Here is a 25345-nt window from a genome sequence, read left to right on the forward strand (position 1 = left end):
TGATGCTTCAGCTTATTTTATTCTTATATTATTGAATATAGTTTCCCTACTTCATTCTTCGCAGTGCGCTTATCTTTGTAACTTTGGCTTATTTTTATTACAAGGGCACGTATAACTTTGTTTTATATAATAAAATATTGTTTTGATTGTCTTGATCTTCACACTTTCATAGATTCGTTTCTATGGGGGGGGGGGAGGAGGGGCAGAAAGCTTGACCTACCCCCTCACCCACCCCCCCCCCCCCCCCTGAGTCATCTTACAACAATATAATTTCAAAACAGTTCTGCTAGTCCCTCTGCTTCGCGCAGAGCCAGGTAGTACACGTCATCCGCCATTAGCGGGGAGAGCGGACCGTTTACGTCATCTGCTGACTCAAGCTCTTGTCTCGTGCTGTTAATGAACCCGCTGACGTCATACAGAGGGTCCTCGACGGGGACTGGGACCGGGTTGTTAGGATATGCGGGGGCTTGGACCGAATGCCACATATTACGTGCGACGTCATCAAATGTCACGCCATCGTTTGTCGTTGATCTGTTGACGTTGTTGTGAAAGGTTTTGATTGGTCGATTCTGATTTCCTGGTAAGCCTTGTAAGTGCACCAAGTCCGCTATGAGTTGTTCGAATGATTGACGGTTCTGTAGCGCTGTAATGGATTCCTGGTTATTCATGTCTGTGTGTCCCGCATCCAAGGTGTCCAGTCTAGTAACCTGGTTAGTTACGCCATGATAGTTTATCATTTGTTCATTGTTGTTGATATTCTGTGTTTGTTCCATGCTGTTCCGAAACATCTCTTCGACAAGGTCGAAGTCTTTGTTGTCTTGTTGGTCTACTGTTATGTTTCGTGCGTTGATCATGCGAACACTGGAATCCGTGTTTGGGCGGGTCCAAGTAACTTGAATGGGGCTACGTGACGTCTTAAGCCACATCTGTACTTGCTGGCAAGAAAAACAAAAACAAGAATTATACTTTTAGTAAAAAACTATATTTTTTCTCTGTCTGATGGTTCGTCAAACCGTTTGTCTTTCTGTGTCTGACTATCTTGTTATCTTTTTATCTCTCTCTTCATCTGCCCATCCGTGTTTTCATCCTATCTGTCTCTCTGTCCGTGCTTACGTCTGTCCACCAAACCATCTGTCTGCCGGACCTTTTTATAGGTCTCTCTCCGTCCGTTTGTCTGCGAACTATCTGTCTGTCTGACTCTCTTTTCATCTGTCTCTCTGTCCGTGCTTCCATCCGTCCGCCAAAACTATTTGTCTGTCTGACAATCTTTTCATCTGTCTATCTGTCCGTGCTTCCGTCCGTCCGCCAAACTATTTGTTTGTCTATCTGCCTTTGTACGTCCGTCTGTCTGACTATTTTTTTCATCTGTCTCTCTTTCCGTGCTTCCGTCTGTCTTACTATCTTTTTGTCTGTCTTTCTGTCCGTGCCTCTGTCTGTCTAACTTTTTTTTTATCTCTCTCTCTCTCCTTCCTTTTGTCTACGAAACTATTTGTCTGTCTGACTATAATTTTATATGTCTCTCTGTCCGTGCTAACGTCTGGCTATCTTTTTAACCGTCTCTCTGTCCGTTCTTCCGTCCGTCCGCCAAACTATTTGTCTGTCTGACTATTTTTTATATCTGCCACTGTACGTCCGTCTGTCTGTCCGCCAAACTGCCTGTCTGCGTCTGTCTGCATCTTACCTCTTCTGGTTGTGGTATTTGCATTCGTGTTCCCGGCGGTGCCTGAATAGAAATGATTGTCTGGTCTTCTAGACTCTCTATCGCCTCCAAGTCCGTCTTTGTCACATAGGCATACTTAACAAAGGTTAAGGAGCGTTAATAATAATTGCAGTAAATCCACTCACACGAATCTCGCAATTTGATTGGCTCCCGTACTCACTATCTATTGATATCTATTGATAGTGAGTAGCGAAAAAGCCGGCGAAAGAGACGAAAAAAACTTGATTCGAATTCAAGAAATTTGGTTCACAATCTTTTCTAGTAAATGCATTTTCCATCCTTACAAAAGGACACTAAAAGTAACGAAGACTGCAGGGTTTTGAAGCTACAGTTTACAAATTTTCGTTTATCTGCGCACCAGAAAAAAACAAAAAACAAATCAAACGAGCGCGTGCTGTTTTAATTTTGTAAAATACTTTTTTCGTTGTGTCATATTATTTATTACTGAGAATTATTGAAATCGTCATTTATTTGAAGGTAGTATGTGAGTGGATTTATACTAAAAAAATAAGACTATTCATTCTCGTTTATCTATTGACTCATAGAAAACTCGAACTCGTAGACTAATTGTTAAATGTACATCAATTTTGCAAGTCAAGGTCAAGCCTTTAGAGCATACGGCTTGTAAGCTGTTTTATGTCAAAGTCTGTAAAGGATATCTGGCTTTATCGGGGTCTGTGGTCATTGCTTTGAGGTCAGACCTGGCCTGCTCCATCAACTCATCAAGTTCTCGCTCCCGCTCATCCATGTGGGTCAGCTCGGTCTGTAGGCTGGTGAGTCTCGCCTCCTCCCCGTCGTCACACTCCATCGAATCCCTCTCTCTGAAAACAAACAGGTATGACTTTTAATGTAGTATTGAGCGAACAAATAGATCGTACCAACCCTGCAGTTTTCGTTACTTTTAGTTACATTGTTTTCTAAATTTCCTCCGCTGAATTACTGTGTATAATATAATAGGGCAAAATTCTAATCGCAGCCTCAAATTAAGGAAAGGAAAATGCCCTCGCTCTTCGCCAATCGTTATTGAGTATTTTGCTTTGTAATGCCCCGTATATTATAAACGAAGAAAGTTGCGCAGTTGGTCTAAGAGTTCCCTGCTAGCAGAGGCCTCTTTTCGAACGCTAGCCCAGCAAAAATTCAGGAAAAAGAGGCCTCGGCTTGTAGGTAAGTCTAAGAGGGGCGTTATCCGTAAAAGTTTCCCCAGATCCCCTGGAAACGGATACTTTCGTAAGAGTGATGGATACGTTTCACAGTATTCTACTCTCCCTGACCTGGAGAAGGCTGACCTTATCTCGAGATTATCCAGCTTAGAAAAGACAAGTAAATGAATTCAGGCAGAATGTATGAAGATACTATCTCAGGTCCCTTTGTAGGACGGAAGGTCAAACTTAAAATCTGCCAGTAGACAAAATCAATCTAATTGAGATCTTATCAGCCGTCAACAGAGATATCAATATTCGCTTGTAAGAAGATATATCAGACTGGAACCAAGACAATTTGACATGTTCTTTGCGCTTTTGATGTATCAGGCGAACGCAAGCGTGTGTGTACATGGGAAAAGAAGGGTGGGTGTACAGGACCCGAAATGATCCCAGGACCCGAAACGATCCCAGGACCCGAAACGATCCCCAAAAGTACCCCAACTGATCCCGGGACCCGAAACGATCCCCAAGAGTCCCCGAAATGAACCCCAAGGAATTACAGTAATGGACAACTAAAGGAATGTGTAAGGATTGGCTTTCAGTTTTAAAAACATATGAAACATTTAGCTTTGTTTGTGTTATTAAAAGGAAATTTACATTAACTAAAACTATAGTATTAAGATTTTTATATACGACTGCGGGGGAAATACAGTGGTTGAGTCAGAAATTGGGGTCAACTAACAACTCATGTGATAGTAATTTGAGGAGCCCGGCGTGGATAAATCATTTTTACATAACAAGCCATAAAAGAAAGTCTTTACAGATGGGACATGCTGCTTTACATAGGAAGCGAAATGTTTTAAAGTTATTTTTTGGCATGTTTGTTTTCGGTAAATGAAAGACCTATCATATCGTGAGATCATGCCGGGGTATACGCACGACTACATGAGGAAATTCAAAACTCACATAATATTGCTTTCACATCCTCTTAATATTTTGCATCGATAGTAGAAGGGTTGTTCGAGTGTATTACTCAGTGTGCTTTTGTCATTCCATCTTCTCGGCCAAACCGGCTGCCTAAAATGTGTAGGTAAATATTCGCTCGTGTGAACAAGGATTTCGTGGTGAAATACATGTTTGGTTGTCAGATGAATATTAATTTTTAGGGGTGATGTTTACCGGAAATGAGATTTATAGTGTCGGAGTCATGTGTCGGAACCGCAAAATGTTAAGAGTGTGATGGAAGGTCAAAAGTTTGGTTGATCTGAGCAAAGCTGTGCTATGTTTATGCTGTATTCCTTTCAGTAGCAATTTAAAGTTGTGTATTTGTTTTGGACTCTGTTTATGGGTTTAACGCCGGGCAATGTAATAAATAGAAGTATTGTGTTGGAATTTAATATTTTTAAGTCACGTTGCTTAGAAATCGAGTCGCTCTTAACCCTTTATTATGCTTCAAAACTTGCAAGTATTTCTTCTGCTTTCCCTTTGTCCATTACCGCAATTCCTTGGGGTTGATTTCGGGGACTCCTCGGTATCGTTTCGGGTCCGAGGATCAGTTGGGGTACTTTTGGGGATCATTTCGGGTCCTGGGATCGTTTCGGGTCCTGGGATCATTTCGGGTCCTGTACATGGGGGGTCGGAAAAGGGAAATTTTAATCCTTATTGTAACCTTACAATCAATTCACATAAACGTGTGTTAAGATTTGTCACAGGGCAATTCATGCAACAACGGAAGGCATCAACAGGAACATGAAAACCCCCTTCGCGATCAAATCCTATCCTAAGCATAGGTGTAGTAGAACCAGGAATCGCTGAGATATGATATGAGGACTGAGATATGTCAGCAGTACTATGGTGTGCTGGTACCGTGAAGATAATATCAAGTAGGTTATGAATAGACACTAGACCTTGAGATAGGAGCTTAGAGGTTTACATTTCATCACTTGAAGAATTGATTTCAACCGGGTGCATTAATGTTGATGTGATAGCACAATTTGGTGGAACGGCTCCTGCTTTTATTCTTCACAACTCCCATCAAATGAAATATTCGAATCCATTTCCCTATTTTTATTGATCAAGTGAAGACATGATTAGTAATTTGTATAGCTAAATCGCATAATTCAAATTCATTAACCTGAGGGGGTGAAAAGCATCGAAAAATAATGGAGGGGAAGCTCTGAAATTCAGGGTGTTAGGAGAGTCAAGAGCATTAACCCCCCCTCTCCACCCCCCCCTACCCCTCTACCACTCTACCTCTTAAGAAATCAATGAAAAGGTGTTGAAAAAATATTTTGTTGAGAAAGATCGGCTAAGTAATCTCAAACTAAATCTAAACAGCTCACCCTTCTCAGAATGCACAGTTATTCTCGCCAGTAATTCCTCTTAACTGAGTAAGTGGAATCTTGAGTTTAGTTCAGAGAGTTACAGACCAGATTCACAAATCCGCTGACTTGTGTTATAGATAATTAACCCTACCTAAATGTTCAAAAACATTATGCAAAGTTTTGTTTTGCTTGGAACTCATGCTATAATTTAGTGTTGGTCAATCAAATTTCTAGTATTATGAAAAACATTTTGGAGTTGCCATCATGCACTTTAGGTTCAATAACGTGGAAAGAAACCACCGAACAGCCTCTATCTGCTGGGGTGCGTCGGACCTTTTGGTCTGCGTCGACAGTTGATTATGAAATAAAACCTTTAAAATAAAAAGTGGACAACAATGCAGAGTTGTTTTTATAAAACGATATTTCGGCAGGCCAATAGCTGTCTTCTTCAGGTTATAAATGAGTGAAAAAGAAAGGTTTCAAGTTCAATAAAATATCTAATATTAAATCCGTTTGAAACATTTTGAATATCTATCCATCCTACAACATAAACAGCTTAATTCTATTTATAAATTTTCAAACAATACAGGGTAAGTCACATCTTTATATTTTTAATGATGAAAGTTTTTTGCCACGGCACGCACAAGTCGAATCTCTACGGAAACGGATTTCCTTTCGAGTACCAACCATGACTTAAATAAATATCGTTACCAAAGTATCAGACACCAATTTTAGAAAGTTGTAGATCATACAGATAGTCTGCAATATTTTCAAATGTAAACAATAACAAAAGAGAGGCTGTTCAGCATTCTTTAAAAAGAAAGGGACGCTCCCGGGATGCACGTACGGAATATGCAGGACAAAAGGGTTTCTACTTGACACGTAAAGTATTAGAAAGAAGCACAACAAGGAATCTTTCTTACCGCCACTTCACTCCATTCCGTCCAGTTTTCTCCACCAGTCCGACACCCTCGAGTATATTCACAATGTCGTAGATGCGTCTTTTTTGTACTGCCATCTGCTCAACCGCGTAGTTTAAGTCAATCGTCCCGTCCGGTGCCTTCCTCAGTAACTCAACAAATCGCTTTGAAAGTATCCCCAAAGACGAATCAGTTCTGGTTTTCGTCAGTATTTCAGTAAGAAGCGCCGGAGTCCATCTAACTGACATGTTGAAAAATGCTCTCAGTAAAATTTGAAGCAGAAGAGTGTGAATAATATAACACGGTATTTCTGTACGGGTGAGTAAGTACCTCTAAGGCAAATCCGTAATGAAGTTCCCCGCCTCTGCGCCGCTTGATAAATACCCTTCAGTGTAACCCAAGCCACGCGGGCCAGAAGGCATTCTATGATCATTAACTAATGTGGAAAGCGCGGCGGGTTATAATGCCACACGCTACGTACCTATTTTCGTAATAAAAATAAGACGACGTCACTTCGCCAAGACGAGCAGTACCTATGAGCTGCGTAAACAGCGTATACTAGTCTTGACTGGCTAGAGCGGTTGTAGCGCGCGAACGTCTTACATCTACTCGTTATAATTATTCCATATTAGCTGCATTCCACATTAGGAGACTTCGCGGCAAAGTTTAAGGCACAGATGTGTTGTGTCACCTTTAAAGACTAAGAGCCATCTGGAATTCAAATAAACTGTGCCATTAATATACGCATAAGGAAGCGCATAGTAGGGAATCGCAAACGTGTTAACGTAGTTCATGCCATACTATTGTTAAGTATTATTATTATTATTATTGCGTAAGCATTTTTAGGTTTAACAATTCTAAAATCTGCATGAGAGCCCCTTGTAGACACTCATTCGCGCAGTTTAATCAAGAGTCGATTCCCTTGTTACGTCACTAAATGAAAACATTTCAAGAAAAAAAACCCGTAATAAACCTCTAGCCATTAAGACGAAGTCATGTTGTAAGTTTGTATGTAATTTGTTGATATTAACAACAAAAACACAAGGCAAATAGCCGGCTTAGGAACCACTATCATCTGCTCATTCAAACACTGTTGTTTCTCATCGGTTTACAGATACATTGCCTTGGCTACCTGTGGTTACGTTAGGTCCGTTGGTATGTTTAGCTTGTACCAGCAGGGATTACCAGCAGGGGAGGCAAGGATCGTGGAAAAGGTTCCAAGGCCTGTTCCCACCCTCGTACATTGCTCTATACTGCTGTGAATGAGCGTTGTTTACTGCTGGGAGACTTAAGGATATTGAATAGAGGTATTAAAAAAAGCTTTAGGCTCGACAGCACGTATATACCCCCAGGGAACCTGGGCTTCGTCTGCCGCTTAGGTTTACTGATTCAGCGATGTTCAACTTATATAAGAGTATCGTTGGTATCATGGTAGTATCATAGATTTATAAAATCCCACTCATTACCACCATTTTCTTGTCAGAAGTGTAAATTGGTTGAAAAAAGACGTTCTTGTTTTGACACGCGCAAGCTACTAGAAGAAGAAGTCATAAGAACCAGTACCCGTCACAGACGCCTCATGTGACAAATCCAGAAATGCCACGAGAAACTTTCAATAAATAGCGTCAAAGAAATCAAAACCAAGATAGACGTTTTGCCGAGGTCACGTTGGATGTCATTCTTTATCGGTGACCCTATCGTATTCAGCTTTGCTGCATACTGTGAACGCAAAGAGTTTCTTGTGTCTTGTTTAGATCACTCGTCGCCTTACTATTTAAATAAACCTCAAAAGGCCCTCGAAGATTTTAACACCCTGTTCGAAAGTTGAGGAGCCCATCCTCCTCCCGTTGTTATCATCAGAATTATTTCCCGTAAATGATCTATTACAAAATAAAGGTCGAATGAAATCTCATAAAGTTGTCTTTGATCCTTTTCGACCATCGCAAAATATTCAGTTGGAGCACGACTAAAAGTACCATGCGTATACTGACAACTTTGAGGGGAGGGGGGGTGGGCTGGTATCCGGGGACAGGGTTCTTAGGGTCCCGGTCACATTCGCGCTGGGTCGTGCTAAACAAACAACTTTCCGTGTATTCAGCACATTCCAGGCAAAACACTAACGTGACCTGCTTCACTAATACAAAACCAAAACATAAATCCTGAAACTTCAAAGACGCCGCAGCGCGGCCTTAGCTTGTGCTAAATACACAAACTTCTTGCGAAAGGGCCGCTTTAGCATCACTTAGCGCGAAAAGCGTTCGCATTCCGATAGCGAACGGTGTCTTCCATATGGTCGCGCACGGTCGCAGGGCGTGTTTGCACTTAATCGTCTGCGATCGTGTGCGGTCATCGGTCATATAAGTTTTTGTCAGGCTTAAAGCCGCATTACCACCAGTTTACTTTCGGAGGTCCGACGGAAACCTCAGCCGTTAAAAGACAAAAGAATCTATTCGAATCCGAAATATTTAACAGGCCATCCGCTCTAAATTAGCAGTCACATCCTCAAAGAAACTTCAAATAGACACACTGCTTTCCATATTTTGAAATATTTTTCGTGTTTTCCGTTAAAAATCATCGGATATTGTTAGGTAATCGACCGGAAGTAAACTGGTGACAATGCGGCTTTAATAACACCTGTATCTTAAAATAAGAGCGCCTTTTGCGGGTCTGAAGCGTACAGCTGTCGACCCTGGCCTTGTAAGTTGCGGCCACAGACGCAGGGAAATCACACTACAGGAAAAAAAACCGCGTGTAAGAACCTAGATTTTTTCAAGTCTTGCAAAACGGGTTCTTATATTTCGGGGCACTTACTAAGAATAAAGGCAAAATAAGTTCTTATTAGTTCTTATCTTTACTTTATATATCCGACCTATTATTCGTCTTTTTCTTTTGTTGTATTTACTGTTGCGTTCTATAGGAATCGGGATGTGAAGTGCCATTGATCTGTATTTACTGTTGCGTTCTATAGGAATCGAGATGTGAAGTGCCATTGATCTGTATTTACTGTTGCGTTCTATAGGAATCGAGATGTAAAGTAACATTGATATGTATTTTCTGTTGCGTTCTATAGGAATCGAGATGTGAAGTGCCATTGATCTGTATTTACTGTTGCGTTCTATAGGAATCGAGATGTGAAGTGCCATTGATCTGTATTTACTGTTGCGTTCTATAGGAATCGAGATGTGAAGTGCCATTGATCTGTATTTACTGTTGCGTTCTATAGGAATCGAGATGTGAAGTGCCATTGATCTGTATTTACTGTTGCGTTCTATAGGAATCGAGATATGAAGTGCCATTGATTTGGGAGGGCGTACGGCTCTTGTTGCTGTTAGAGCTGCCCGGGAATAATACAACGTTGCGCAACAAACGCAAAGCCACTACCCATCAATGCTATACCAGGGAATATGTTTGCGTTGGTAATATGCCTTTACCTGGGATGTTTAGTATAGCTGATAATCTGCAGGGATGACACGAATCCGGAGGTTTTTTTTTGTATTTAAAAAGATCCACGTTCACACGAAAGCGTATTCAAACACAGGCAGCCCAAACACACTAAATGCAATTTGACGGTCAAAATTCATAAATACACAATTTTGAAGATTTTGGATTTTGACCGTCAAATTACATATAATGAGCTTGGGCTGCCTGTGATTCATATCGTGTTAACCGTCCACATGAAAACGCTGTCAAGAAATACCATCGAATCGACTAACTACGCATGTGCTGTAAGGCAATATCATTTACTACGAGCACAGAAGAGAGAAAGTTTGCTGAAAAACTCAAAAGCTTAGAATCCAAACCCCTCCCTGAACCTTAGAGAAAGCGACGACTTCGCCAGTCTCTTAGAGCATTCGCCGGCCGTGTAGACAGCTTAATGCCTGAATTGAGGCGACTACTGCACCAAGTACACGTGATTGGTGAGCGAACACGTGAGTTCGCCGTATGCCTGCGCCGGGCGCCTGTGACTAACATTCCATTGAGCAAAGAGAAAACCGTATGCCTTCGAAGCCTAAAAATAAACACTTGACTTATTTCCCAACTATTGGGAGGGGGGCTTGTTGCGGTGATGCAGTTTTGCCTTAAATATGGCGCGGTTTTTCGTATTTTATTCCGCGGTATTGCGGTTTCTCTAGACTGCGGGGTGGTTATGGAATTATTTTGCCGGTTTTGCGTTTTTCTGTGTGGTTTTTAGTTTTCTGCGCGGTTTTCGCCCCCCTCTATTGGCAATCCTGTTGTGAAGAACACAGGAACAAGGTGCAAAGGGAGCAGTTAACCGACTAGCGCATAAACCAGCTATGTTTTAAACCGCGGGTTTTGCTATACATAAATTGCGGACATCTGAGCTTAGTGATGTACATAACATCTACATGTTACATAACCTCTACATGTTCAGCACAATTCCGACCAAGATCAAGGTCTAGCATTATATTAAAAAAAAAAAAAAAAACTTAGGAAAGGTGTCTCAGAAAAATAAAGGCACCAACAAAGCCATTGAACTTGCACACGGTTTTGTCGAATGCGAGTTGAATGATATTTTATGTGAATGGCACAATGGATCTTTCCACATGGTTTGACTCCGCCGTTATGGATACTAGAGGTAATTTTCCATACCTAGGATTGGCTTGGGGGGGAGGTAATTTTCCAGAGCCCGGGATTTGCTGGGGGGGGGGGGTAATTTTCCATCCCCAGGATTGGCTGGGAGGGGGGGGGGGGTGATTTTCCATCCCCGTAATTTGCTGAGGGGGGGGGGGATTGTAATTTTCCATCCCCAGGATTGGCTGAGGGGGGGGGGGGGGGGTGATTTTCCATCCCCGGGATTTGCTGTGGGGGGGTGGGTGTAATTTTCCATCCCCAGGATTGGCTGAGGGGGGGGGGGGGGTGATTTTCCATCCCCAGGATTGGCTGAGGGAAAGGGGGGGGTAATTTTCCATCCCCAGGATTGGCTGAGGGGGGAGGTAATTTTCCATCCCCAGGATTGGCTGAGGGGGGGGTGGGTAATTTTCCATCCCCAGGATTGGCTGAAGGGGGGGGGGGGGGGTAATTTTCCATCCCCAGGAGATTGGCTGAGGGAGGGGGGGGGGGGGTAATTTTCCATCCCCAGGATTGGCTGAGGGGGGGGGGGGATTTCCATACCCAGTATTGCTGAGGGGGGGAAGAGGGGAATTTCCATACCCAGGATTGCTGATGGGGGGGGGGGGGATTTTCCATACCCAGAATTGGCTGAGGGGGGAGGGATTTCCATACCCAGGATTGCTGAGGGGGGGGGGGGGGGGGAGAGGGGATTTTCCATACCCAGAATTGGCTGAGGGGGGGGGGGGATATTCCATACCCAGGATATTCCATACCCAGGGTGCGCAGGGTATCATTTGGTAAAAGCATTGTGTGATCTAAAGCATAAGTGTGAGCTCTAACAAGGCCATTTCTGCATCAAAGAGAACTTATTTGTGCCATTATCACCAAAAAATAATAATAATTCGAATCTAAAGAATTTTGCTCATAAAAGATCACATAATTTTACTTCAGAAAAGATTTATACCCAACAAATGAAATATTTTTCTAAGAGTTTTTCATACTGTTATTAAAAACGCTTTCCTATATTAAAAAAATGAATAAATAAAAATGTGAAATGAGATTTAAGACTTTTAAAAGACCCATGAGAACCATGGTATCCAAGGTGTCCAGGCTAAAAGTTTATGATGGAGTAAGCAAATACATTGTATCGTGCCTATCCAAGGGCACCCTACTAACAAGAACCCATTTGTGGACTTTGATCGTCTTTAAAAACCGGAACAAATGGGAGGGAATCGGATTTCTTATCCTCAGCTTTTTGCAAGGAGAGCCGCACGAAATTTCCACTTATGTTAATCCTTCCTAAAGTCAGGACAGAGTTCCGGCTTTCCAGGGTTTCCATGGAGCGAACTCTTTTTTAAATCCATAGCAGGGGGGAGGGGTTCAATAGATAGGAGGCGTTTATTAAAGAGGGGCGTTCTTTAACAACTATGAAAATATAACAAACACAAGTGCAGTGGGGTTCTAGTCTCAGTCAGGATCTGGTTACCATACATGCATCTGTTTGATAACTATGAGGCACTGTATATAGGTTACCATACATGGATCTGTTTGACGACTATGAGGCACTGAATATAGGTTACAATACATGCATCTGTTTGACGACTATGAGGCACTGTATATAGGTTACCATACATGCATCTGTTTGATAACTATGAGGCACTGTATATAGGTTACCATACATGGATCTGTTTGATAACTATGAGGCACTGAATATAGGTTACAATACATGCAGACGGCTATGAGGCACTGTATATAGGTTACCATACATGCATCTGTTTGATAACTATGAGGCACTGTATTTTGGTTACCATACATGCATCTGTTTGATAACTATGAGGCACTGTATATAGGTTACCATACATGCATCTGTTTGATAACTATGAGGCACTGTATATAGGTTACCATACATGGATCTGTTTGATAACTATGAGGCACTGAATATAGGTTACAATACATGCATCTGTTTGACGACTATGAGGCACTGTATATAGGTTACATTAGATTATGTGGATGAAAAAGAATGAGTTATCTGCTAACCAGCATTAGATTATGTGGATGAAAAAGAATGAGTTATCTGCTAACCAGCATTAGAGTATGTGGATGAAAAAGAATGAGTTATCTGCTAACCAGCATTAGAGTATGTGGATGAAAAAGAATGAGTTATCTGCTAGCAAGCATTAGAGTATGTGGATGAAAAAGAATGAGTTATCTGCTAACCAGCATTAGAGTATGTGGATGAAAAAGAATGAGTTATCTGCTAGCAAGCATTAGAAGATGCGAAGACGCCTGCTCGGCCAACCCCTTGATCCGCCCCTTATAACTGCTCGCCAACGCCTCCGGTTTTTTTTCGCGGGTCTAAGCTCAGCTTTTCCGTCTTTCACGCAATTTCCGCCTGTTGAGCAGGCAATAAGTTTATGTATATGGGAGACGGAAAGATTCCAACGTTTAAAGCAGTCTGTAGGTAGGGTAAATTATAAATTCAAAAATCATGAGGTGGCTAATATTGCGTGTCTGGAGTCACGAACTGCACACCGCCTGCCATACACCCAATACCAGCCATTAATCGCATTAAGGTACTAGCACCGGCAAAAAATGATGGCGTGCAATGAAAAAAAAATACTTCTGAAGAGGTTTTGGACAACCATCTATTTTTCATATAGGCTATTTATATTTCTTTACATAAAAAATCTCTCTCTAGAAGCCTCCACGTGCTCTAATGTTGGTTAGCAGATAACTATCTCTTTCCCCTCCACATCTTTTAATACTGGATAGCAGATAACTCATAACTCTTTCCACTCCACATCTTCTAATACTGGCCAGCAGATAACTCTTTCCCCTCCACATCTTCTAACACTGGCTAGCAGATAACTCTTTCCCCTCCACATCTTCTAATACTGGCTAGCAGATAACTCTTTCCCCTCTGCATCTTCTAATGTTGGCTAGCAGATAACTATCTCTTTCCCCTCCACATCTTTTAATACTGGATAGCAGATAACTCATAACTCTTTCCACTCCACATCTTCTAATACTGGCTAGCAGATAACTCTTTCCCCTCCACATCTTCTAATACTGGCCAGCAGATAACTCTTTCCCCTCCACATCTTCTAACACTGGCTAGCAGATAACTCTTTCCCCTCTGCATCTTCTAATGTTGGCTAGCAGATAACTCTTTCCCCTCTGCATCTTCTAATGTTGGCTAGCAGATAACTCTTTCCCCTTCACATCTTCTAATACTGGTTAGCAGATAACTCTTTCCACTCCACATCTTCTAATACTGGCTAGCAGATAACTCTTTCCCCTCCACATCTTCTAATACTGGCCAGCAGATAACTCTTTCCCCTCCACATCTTCTAACACTGGCTAGCAGATAACTCTTTCCCCTCCACATCTTCTAATACTGGCTAGCAGATAACTCTTTCCCCTCTGCATCTTCTAATGTTGGCTAGCAGATAACTCTTTCCCCTCCACATCTTCTAATGTTGGCTAGCAGATAACTCTTTCCCCTCCACATCTTCTAATGTTGGCTAGCAGATAACTCTTTCCCCTCCACATCTTCTAATACTGGCTAGCAGATAACTCTTTCCCCTCCACATCTTCTAATACTGGCTAGCAGATAACTCTTTCCCCTCCTCATCTTCTAATGTTGGTTAGCAGATAACTCTTTCCCCTCCACATCTTCTAATTTTGGTTAGCAGATAACTCTTTCTCCTCCACATCTTCTAATGTTGGTTAGCAGATAACCCTTTCCCCTCCACATCTTCTAATACTGGCTAGCAGATAACTCTTTCCCCTCCACATCTTCTAATACAGGCTAGCAGATAACTCTTTCCCCTCCTCATCTTCTAATGTTGGTTAGCAGATAACTCTTTCACCTCCACATCTTCTAATGTTGGTTAGCAGATAACTCTTTCCCCTCCACATCTTCTAATGTTAGTTAGCAGATAACTCTTTCCCCTCCACATCTTCTAATGTTAGTTAGCAGATAACTCTTTCCCCTCCACATCTTCTAATGTTGGTTAGCAGATAACTCTTTCCCCTCCACATCTTCTAATGGTGGCTAGCAGATGAGCCACGTGGATAATGCTCGTCAATGCCAATGCCGAGAAAATCCCCAATAAGGTTGAGAGCTTTCACTGGGAACAGGCTGAAATGGTAATTGAATAGTCATTTGTATATTGCTACATTACAATAAATAACCATGTTATATTGAGTATAGTGGTTATGATACTCTGCTAAGCTAGGGGGTGGAGTGATCTCTCAGGATGACTAGAGATGTCTGTTCAGGGGCGGCGCACAGGGAGGGGCAGGGGTGCGCTTGCCACCCCCTTTCTTAGTCAATGTTCTTTTTCACATTAATCTGCGATTGTTACAAGTACTAGTACTAAATAGTCTGTACTCTATGACAAACCCAGGCACCTATCCCCTCACACACAATCCCTTTAACCCCCCCCCCCCCCATCCCTGCACTTCTACCCCTACTTCGTTAAGGACCACTCCACCCCCCTGCTGTTTAATTGGGTCCTTTGGGCAGATTTTAGTAGTGAAGGGGGGGGGGGGGGGTAGTGACATGCAGAACTTGTGTGTTGTCTATTATCATATGAAAGTGTGAGTAGGAATAAGCATTTCAGCATCCAGCATTCGCTGGGCAGGTTAATTTTTACACCTCAAATGCATATAGGTAATAGTTTGCTAACATAAAAATAATTTGTTTACACATGCACTACAAAATGTGCTCCCTTTAAGCTGTTCACAGTACATTGCATGAATAAAAAATAACTTTCATTTAAAAAGCACTACTTACCATTTCATGACCAGGGCGAAGTTCCACTGACGAGTGATGAAGATTGAAGGCATGTCTTTTAGTATTGCAGACATTGCTTGGTCAGCAACATAGCTTGGTTCAAGAACCTTGTGCAGCTTTTGGAACCTTAAATTGTGCACAGAAATGACATTTGAAGAAACCAAGTGGACAGGGTGGTTTGTAGGATTTTAGCCATGATTAACATATGGGGTATGTGCAGGCATATGTAAGATAACATACACCAAAAGACTAAATAAGGCCACAATTTGATGATCAAGGTGTCCCCACCCTGCACCCTTCCATAGCTTTGCTCCAAACATAATCATAAAATTAATAATTATCATTTAGCCTCCTTATGACCAGGCTTCCTGTAGAATACCTTTCAACAAAGGGATCCCCATCTGGCAAAAAAGAGCAAAACCATTCTTTTTTTGTTTGTTTGTTCCTGAGATGGCTGTAAAGGCCACAGCAGATGTACGGGAAGATTTCGCTGGTTTAAGCCCCCCTCTTCGACACAAAAGAGTATATAGCTTTCCTCTTATCATAGTCGCATTTTAGTCTATTACCGGTAATATACATATATATAGCTATATTTTTATTCCTTTTTTTCTATTTTACTCGATGTAAATTGCACAATTCAGTGATTTTTAGCTGCCATGCAATCTTTTTGAAATAAACTATCTATCTCTCTATCCAGACATATTTTTCCTCTTAAAGAATACTATTTTCTCCCACCCCCCCTCCACTATGTACGCACACTGGTGGTGCTCAGAGAAAAAAACACATTCAGCATCACATTACTTTACCTCATCTTTGGATACCATGAGATTCCAGTGTCAAAGAAGAATGGCTGAACAAGAGTTGTCTTCACACCATCTTTCCCAAGGGTATATAGCTCATGGCTCAAGGCATCATGGAACCCAACAGCTCCATACTTACTCGCACAATACTCAACTTGGAAAGCAGTTGGGAAACTTCCTGATACCGATGATATGGTTACAATGTGACCTTGGTTTTGCTCAAGCATTCTACCAAGGAAGGACCTTGATGTCTGTGAATGAAAACATTACACAGTAACTGTGATTAGGTATTTACATTTCTTATATTGAAACTTGGGGGTGTTTTAAATTCTAATGCTAAGATTCTAATTAAAATTTATCCACCCTGATCACTTTATTTTGAATTACAGAAACTGGATCAAGGCCTGGAAGTTAATCCAGACATGGTTTGAGTTTTGTGCCAATCGAAATAAAAGGCAGAGCTCATTGTTTTGCACAACAGAGATGGGAATTAAGAAATAAGTTAACAGCAATACTGTGTAAACTTAAAAAACTTAGTACATTTTGGGAATCTTAGGAAATGGCTTTTATCTTGCTGGAAGAACCTGGTTAAAAAATATGACTAACTACTACTAAATAATTACTTACTAAGGTAGAACTGTAGTAATTGAAAAGTCCTAATCATATCATAACATCACTCCTACAAGCATAATTTAGAAGGCCAATCAGGATTAGGACAAAACACTGACCCCCAGTCCATGGACTGCTTCATGGACCCGGTCCATGGACTCCTCGTGGACCCCCCTAGTCCATGGACCCCATAAAAATAAATTCGTCTTAAATTTTTTGCATATCTTTTTTGAGTTGCTGATTGATCTATGTGTCACCGCCGCACCTTTAGGGTAGAGTTTTTATCACTGTACATGTACAACTATCAAGTAGAATCGAAGAGATTGCAAAACTATGCTTTCTAACTATTGTTTCTTTCGAAAGCAAAATGTACTTGTATTCCATCTGTAACTTCATCTATAACGTTTACGGTCAAGGACTCGAGACATGCTTTGTCTACCCCGGTTACCAGAGGCTCGAGCCTCACTCGATTACTGACATGGTAAAGCCAAGCCCCACAGAGCAGGATTCATACTTCCTAGTACCCTGGAAATCGCGGAGAAATAGTAAAAAAATAAACTAATTCTTATTAGAGAGTTTCTATGAGAAAATCTAAAATCACTTTATTTCACTAAAAACCTGAAACTTAAAAAAATGTTAACTAATTTTTAGGAGCTCTTTCCAGTGGTGTTACAAAATGTTTTTATTTTTAAAAAATCAAGGTGGTCTTTCCCGTGATGTGAAAGGATTTTAGCTAAAATGTTTGTATTAAAACCGACCCCAGGAAATTGCGGAGAAATAGTAAAAAATAAACTAATGCCCAGCCCAACGAGTTAGCCACCACAGGCAACCTTTGCATAAAGTATGTGACATGATACTCATCAGAATTCAAAAAGAACTGATTTGCACAAACTGGGGTCGGTTTTGATACAAATGTTTTAGTTGTAAGCAATAACAAAGGAGTGGTTGATTGACATTCTTTAAATTCAAATTTGTCTGTCTGTTTCAAAATCAAGCTAAATATGCTCCTTTCTTTTCATTATCTGTTCCCTAGCTGAAACTTACCCAAAAATGAGCCAGCAGATTAAGTTCAATAGCCTTTTGTATCTGTGCGTCCGTTTGATCCAATAGACGTTTCCCATGGAGTATTCCAGCATTGTTGACCAGGATGTCTACGTCACCTACTTCTCCCTTCACGCGGGAAGCTGTTGCATAGATCTCCTCTCTACTGGTGCAGTCACACGCATAGGAGTGGACTTCAGCCCCAAGTGCTTCGACCACCTCAGCTGTCTCATGATTTAGATCTTATACATAAAATGGTGTTTTTATGGCTATTTTCAATAGTAATGTGTATATACCAATACTTCCTTGGGGCTACTTCAAAGGTAAAAGTTAAAGTTTAAAGTTATTAATAATATGTTTTTGTTAAGTACTCTGTGGAGAATAAAGCGATCTTTCAATAATTTACAACAGTAGCTAGGAATAGGTGCTGGCGTACACTCACCAAGCTGCCAGAAAATAACTTCCTATTTAATATAATTTACAGAATCAACAAACTCATAATGCTTCAATCTTAATACCGTAAGAGTCAGCAAATCTTAGGCTATGCCTTCAAACCCCCACTCCCCCTCAGCAAATACTGCTCATAGGCTCATAGGTTATGTGACAAGAGTAGGAGTGTGGTCGGCAAAAAAGGTCACTGTAATGTTTTCGGGACTAAAACATCACGAAGAAATAGACAGCTCGTTGAACACAACAACTGAACTCCATTTATTTCTGAACAACCCCCGACATGCCCACGAGGCATTCCAAATATGGTGTACAACACAGGGAGCCCATCCGAATATATTACATCTCCCCGTTCCTGGAATGAACTAGCTACAAACATGTAAACAATGTCAATGACTAGAGAGCTAAATACATCTAATAGTCTCTTTACAAGTCCAGATGTACTACAGGTTTAGGGGTACGCCTTGGGTAACACCTCACAGGTGTAGATGCCACGGCAGGTGGTGACTCAGTTGTACATGTAGGAACAACAGTCTCTGAAGATTTAGGTGAGACTTCAGGTAGAGGGGTAACCTCAGGCTCAGGAAGAATGGGTTTAGAGGACACTACTGGAGTAGAGGGCAAAACAAAGCCACTCCCAGTCATAGCTGTAGCTGTAGTTGGTGGGGATGTGTGCTCCGCATCACCAGCTGCTAGAAGGTGATCAACATGTACATGACACATTCGTCCTCCAATACGTATCTGGTATGCTAGGGGACCGATTCTCAAGATCACTGTTCCTTTATCCCACTTGTGTTTTCCTCTGAAGTTACGAACTAAAACAATGTCTCCTGGAAGAAACTCACGAGTTTTTGTTCGGCCACCATCATGCTGTTGCTTTTCCTTCATCTGACGCTCCTCAACATGCTGGGCCAGATTGGGCTGAAGCAATGCCAAACGTGTGCGAGGCTTACGCTTCAAGAACAACTCAGCAGGTGTCTGCCCAGTAACCGTATGGGGCGTGTTCCTGTACGAAAACAGAAAACTTGACAGCCGTTGCTGTAGCGATTTCCCCTGATCAAACTTGCTGGTAAGTAACGCCTGCTTGAGAGTTTGAACATATCTCTCCGCCTCCCCGTTAGAAGCGGGATGATAGCGAGGGACCCGTGTATGCCGTATTCCATTACTTTTCATAAACATGTCCTGCTCACTAGAAATGATCGGTGGACCGTTATCGGAGACCATCTCCTCTGGTAATCCATGTGATGCAAATAGACCAGCCAGCATTTCAATGGTCTTGGGTGCAGTAGTGGAAGATGTAGCAATAATCTCAGGCCACTTTGAGTGTGCATCGACAACAACAAAAAAGTTCACTCCGTCTTTAACAGCATAATCCATGTGCACTCGTTGCCAAACTCTAACAGGCCATTTCCATGGGATCAAAGGTGCTGTGGCAGGCTGCTTACGAACAGACTGGCAGGCCTCACAATTGTGCACCATGTTCTCGATAGCCTGATCGAGCTTTGGCCACCACAGGTAGCTGCGTGCGAGAGACTTCATGCGACACATACCTGGGTGATCTGCGTGAAGATCATGCAGGATTTTCTCCTGAAATGCCTCTGGGATAATGACCCGCAGACCCCAGAGAACACAGTCTTGTTCCACAGACAGTTCCAATCGCCGATTGAAATAAGGACGTAATTCCTCCTCCTGTGTCTGCTGTGGCCAGCCACTTTTCACATAATGAAGTACCTTGCTTAACACAGAATCCTTTCTTGTTTCCATAGCAATGTCCTTTGCCGTTACAGGTAGGTCATCCACATAACTGAAATGATAAATTTCAGTTTCCTCTGAAACTCTAGGCTTATCAACAGGAAGTCTGGACAGCCCATCCGCATTGCTGTGATCGACACCTTTACGGTAAACGACATCATACTGGTGGGATGCTAAAATTAAAGCCCACCTCTGAAGACGAGCCGCAGCTAGTGTGGGAATTGCCGACTTTGGCCCTAAGATTGTTAGGAGTGGTTTATGGTCGGTCTCCAGAATAAATCGTCGCCCATATAAAAACTGGTGGAACTTTTTAACTCCGTAAATAATGGACAGGGCTTCCTTCTCTAGCTGGGCATAATTCTTTTCACTACCAGTGAGGGTTCTTGAGGCAAAAGCAATGGGGCGCTCCTCGCCTCCTGGCATAACGTGTGAAATAACAGCTCCAATGCCATAGGGTGATGCATCACAAGCCAATTTAATTGGAAGATTGACGTCATAATGAGTTAGGACTTTCGCTGATTGCAGGAGCTCTTTTGCAGAGGTGAAGGCTTGCTCGCATTCTGGCAGCCATGACCACTCAACCCCGTCCCGCAGGAGGTTGTTTAACGGGTGCAGCAATGTTGACAAGTTCGGAAGAAATTTTCCGTAGTACTGTAACATACCCAGAAAAGATCTCAACTCGGTAACATTAGTTGGCGCAGGAGCATCCACAACAGCCCGAACTTTCTCTGGTGAAGGGTGGACACCCTCGGCATCAATGACATGACCGAGAAAACCGACCCTGTCCTCCAGGAAACTGCATTTCGACAACTTGAGAGAAATTCCGTATTTCTCAAGTCTTTCCAGCACCGCCTCTAATCTTGCTTTGTGTTCCCGGTCATTCCTTCCAGTGATCAAAATATCGTCGATATAGCAAACAACACCATCAATGCCCTTGAGAATGGTGTCAATAGTAGATTGAAATACAGCAGGTGCGCTTGCGACACCAAAAGGCAAACGATTATACTGATAGAGCCCTTTACAGGTGTTGACAGTGAGGAACTTCTTGGACTCCTCACCAAGAGGCAGTTGCTGATATGCATGCTTGAGGTCAAGTTTAGAAAACTTGGTACCACCTGCCAGAGCACTGAGCAAATCTTGAGGGTTAGGCAGAGGGTATTGGTCGACGTCCAAAACTGGATTCACCGTAACTTTGTAGTCTCCACACAAACGAACACCACCATCTGCCTTAGGGACGACCACTAACGGGGCAGCCCACTCACTATGGGACACTTTTGTCACGATCCCCTCCTTTTCCATGCGATCCAACTCTGCTTCAACTGCTGGCTTTAGGGCATACGGCACGGGGCGAGCCTTATGAAACCTAGGCGTGGCCTCAGGTTGCACATTGATTCTTGCTTGAAACTCCTTGATTTTGCCCAGGCCCGTACCGAAAACACCCTTGAACCGTGCAGTCAGTTCATGAACTAAATCAGAAGAAGAAACACTAAAAAGGTGCTCCCAGTTCAGCTTAACAACACTGAGCCAATTACGACCCAGAATAGCTGGTTTGCTCTCAACTTTTGCCACAATCAGAGGCAACTTGGCACTTTGACCCTCGTACTCAACTAGAACTTCGGTTTCACCAATTAAAGGTAACACTGTTCCAGAATAAGTCTTTAATGAGGTACTTGCATTCTTGAGTTTCAAATGTCCAAAATTCTCTTTGAACAACTTTTCAGGGATGACTGTGCGTGCAGCTCCCGTATCAACTTCCATTGGAATTTCCTTTCCGTTAACAGTGATAGTTACTGTCACTGCTTTGCTGCTGGGTTCACGAGTTGAAAAGAACCCCAATGACTCATCTTCTTGGTTATTGTCCACTGAAACTTCAACATACTTGGTTTCCTTGCACTCCTTGGACTGACAGACTCTCTTTAGGTGACCCACTTTGCCACAATTATCACACTTATACTTCTTGTATTTACAGGATTTACCATCATGTTCAGCACTGCCACAACGATGACATGCTGTTTTGGGCTTTCCTCCCTTGTTCTGTGTGAATTTCTTGTGTTTCTGTGGCTTTTTTCCAAGCTGATGAACTTCTTCAACGCAGCCCGATCCGGACGATCCAGAGCCCTTCAATTCCGACGACTTCGATTCCGCCATTTCCATCGACTGAGCGATCTCCAAAGCCTTCGCAAACGTCAAGGTTTTCTCGGTTAAAAGTTTCCGTTGAATCGCTTCCTGGCGTAGACCACATACAAAACGGTCTCTCAAAGCTTCATCTTGGAAAGTTCCGAACTCACAGTGAGTTGAAAGCTTCTTTAGTTGGGCGCCAAAGTCCGCAACTGTTTCGGAGTCGTGACGAAACCGGTTATGAAAATTGAATCGCTCGGCAATAACCAAGGGTTTCGGATGCAAATGGCCACTCAAGATATCCACAAGATCTTTATATGTCTTGGTGTCAGGTTTTTCCGGAGTCAAAAGATTCCTCAACAGTCCGTACGTTTCAGGACCTATTGCAGTGAGCAAGACAGCTACCTCGTTCTCCTTTCGCACGCCATTCGCCTTCATGAAGTTTTCAAGCCGCTCAATGTAAGCTTCAAACGACTCTTTTTGCCGGTCGAACTCTCTTAGTTGACCGATGACACTCATGGTGTTCCACAGATCCGGTTCTCGTCGCCAGATGTAATGTTTTCGGGACTAAAACATCACGAAGAAATAGACAGCTCGTTGAACACAACAACTGAACTCCATTTATTTCTGAACAACCCCCGACATGCCCACGAGGCATTCCAAATATGGTGTACAACACAGGGAGCCCATCCGAATATATTACAGTCACTAATCAAAAGAAAGTGTTTGTATTTTGTTACCATTACCTTCATTGATGTCCCACAGAACTAGTCTTGCTCCAAGCTTGGCAAACCTCGCAGCTAGCAGTCTGCCAAGGCCCCTCCCAGATCCTGCAAAAAATAAAAATAAAATAATAATAATCAGAAGGGAAGGGTGGGGGATTAGACTTTGACCCTAAAACAGAGAAAAAACCCACCCCCTTGGAAAAAAAACTGCAGTCAAATGCTTAGGATGCAAACTACTTAACTACCCAACAACAAGTCCTCTGAAAAAACCCATTATCTTTCAAAGCCCGTACACTTCAGCAAAATTGTACTGATAAATATGAAGATAACACCAAAAATAGTTATAATTCATATTTTGTTTTTGCACATTTTGCCATGTAGCTTGCCAAATGCTGATACATGGAATTGCTTGCTACAGAAGAGAAAGTGTCTCAAACCAGAAACTGATATGAATTTTGCAAAGTACATTTGTGATGGTTATTCATTTTTCCCCAAGTCCCCATGGTGGGGACAAACTATAAATGTAAATGTATAAGGCATTATCTAAAATGCAAGAGAATATGCCTTGAGAGGGGCTTTTGGTTTCCCTACTGTTAAAAATCCTGGCTACTCCGCTAAAGATGCAAGTGGGACATGGGTTTCAGTAATTACGAAAATTACTTGCCATCCTTTACTCCAGACTGACTGTACCTTAGTTTCATGTGAGCAAGGCAGTCTATTTCAGGTTGCCATCTTTTTAAATCAGACGACAAAGTCATCTCGCAAAATTAGGTTGACTTTAAGGACATAGTTTTGACAAAAAAATCCTAAATAACACCACTAAAATTAATCACAATTATTCAGAAGTCCTTAAAAATCAAAAGAAATATATAATGCTTTTGAAAGACACACACTTAATAAAATGCAGCTAAGAAACCCTACCCTTTTTTCCTGATTTTTTCACCAGAAACCCATAAAAAGGTTTTACTTGCTTATCTTTACTTACTTAAATATGGTACATCATGTTCACTGTCTTATGGACTAGTCATTTGACACCCCACCCCCACCCCCACCCCCATGGTCCCTGGGAAGTGTGGGGTTAACGTAGGGGTTTAGAGCACTTTTGAACAAGAATCTGTCCCGAGGGGGGTGGGGGAATTGACAGATTTTGACTCTTAGACTTGTCCCCTCCCCCAAAGGGGGCTTTGAGATGGCCTGAGAAGCTTGGGAACAAATGAATAATCACATAATGTACTTAAAAATCGTGTCACTTTCTGGTTTGAGACTCTTTCTCAGAGCAAAAATGAATATGAATTATAACTAGATGAAAATAACTTATTTTTCCATTTTTGTGTAACTGTTATCTTCAAGGTTATTAGTACAAATTCACTGAAGTGTACTGGCTTTGAAAGATAAAGGCTTTTTTTTCAGATGACTTGATTTCGACATCGGGTAGTTCAATTGACTAGTGCATTAGTGTCACTGTCTTAAAGCCCCATTGTCACCAGTTTACTTCCGGACACTAAGGTGCGGGATTGACGAATAGACAGAATATACACTTGTCTATTTAGGTTGTCTATTATGTATAAATATACAGAAGGATCTACAGTTTAGAATAGACAGAATATACACTTGTCTATTTAGATTGTCTAAAAGATCTACATTCTGTCTATTCTGCATATTTTGAACGGTCTATTTCGTCTATTCAGTATATTGTGAACAGGTGTCTATTCAAATGGAATTGTTTATTTGAGTTTATTTAATGCAAACGTACAAAGGCTTTAATCGATAAATGAACAAATCCAGCACTATTCCACTGCGAATCTCAAACCTACAAATTTAAAAACTTTCAAAAAGGAAACATAATTAAAAAAAGGACATTTACAAACAGGAGTTTACAATAGGTTATTTCTCTTTAAATCACACTCGAGATCTTTGTAGTTGACTGCTTCGTTCTAAATATACAGAATAGATACTAGCTGTCTATGGACAGTAAATTGACGTATAAAGTGTAGAATTAGATAGAATGATATTGGTACAGTGCTGCTGAGTTCTAAATATACAAAATAGATAGTAGATGTATATAGACAGTCAATTGACGTATAAAGTGTATAAATAGACATAATAGACATTGGTAAAGTGCTGCTTGACTTGAAAGGCGGTGCCGGAGATTACAAGCTCACAGAACTCACCAGTTATAAGCACAATCTTCCCTTTGACTTCTTTATCGGCCACTGGGAATACACTCCTGTAGCAACTCTCAAGTACAACACAGAAAACCTGGTAGATCAACACGAATATTTCTGAAATTAACGACATGTCTATAGACTTGCAGCGACAGGCGCATATTTACACAGGGTACCCACACACGGATCCCTGTGGTTAACATCCGGGT

At 41.8% G+C, this 25345-nt stretch overlaps 2 protein-coding genes across 4 annotated transcripts; both read right to left on the reverse strand.

Moving 5' to 3' along the window:
* On the reverse strand, positions 1–25320 carry LOC5511431 (estradiol 17-beta-dehydrogenase 11). 3 transcript variants are annotated; one of them, XM_032380735.2, is made up of 6 exons: positions 25143–25314; positions 22993–23076; positions 6110–6347; positions 2380–2541; positions 1682–1796; positions 1–935 (listed from the first exon to the last, which is right to left on the reverse strand). In XM_032380735.2, exons 1-6 carry the CDS (start codon positions 25267–25269, stop codon positions 273–275), a joined length of 1389 nt encoding a protein of 462 aa, XP_032236626.1. In that variant the 5' UTR covers positions 25270–25314; the 3' UTR covers positions 1–272. The 3 variants fall into 3 exon arrangements, with proteins under 3 accessions (XP_032236626.1, XP_032236627.1, XP_001631852.2); XM_001631802.3 differs by lacking the exons at positions 1–935; positions 1682–1796; positions 2380–2541; positions 6110–6347 and adding exons at positions 12128–14822; positions 15480–15605; positions 16286–16530; positions 17933–18171 and having other exon boundaries at positions 25143–25320; XM_032380736.2 differs by lacking the exons at positions 22993–23076; positions 25143–25314 and adding an exon at positions 6437–6581.
* On the reverse strand, positions 18614–22985 carry LOC116620195 (uncharacterized protein K02A2.6-like). Its single transcript, XM_048734146.1, has 2 exons — positions 20147–22985; positions 18614–19555 (listed from the first exon to the last, which is right to left on the reverse strand). The coding sequence occupies exons 1-2, from the start codon at positions 22763–22765 to the stop codon at positions 18803–18805; spliced, it is 3372 nt and encodes a 1123-aa protein (XP_048590103.1). The 5' UTR covers positions 22766–22985; the 3' UTR covers positions 18614–18802.
* Positions 25321–25345: the final 25 nt, after the last annotated feature.

Source organism: Nematostella vectensis, chromosome 11 (genome assembly GCF_932526225.1).
Source record: "Nematostella vectensis chromosome 11, jaNemVect1.1, whole genome shotgun sequence".
Lineage (NCBI taxonomy): Eukaryota > Metazoa > Cnidaria > Anthozoa > Actiniaria > Edwardsiidae > Nematostella > Nematostella vectensis.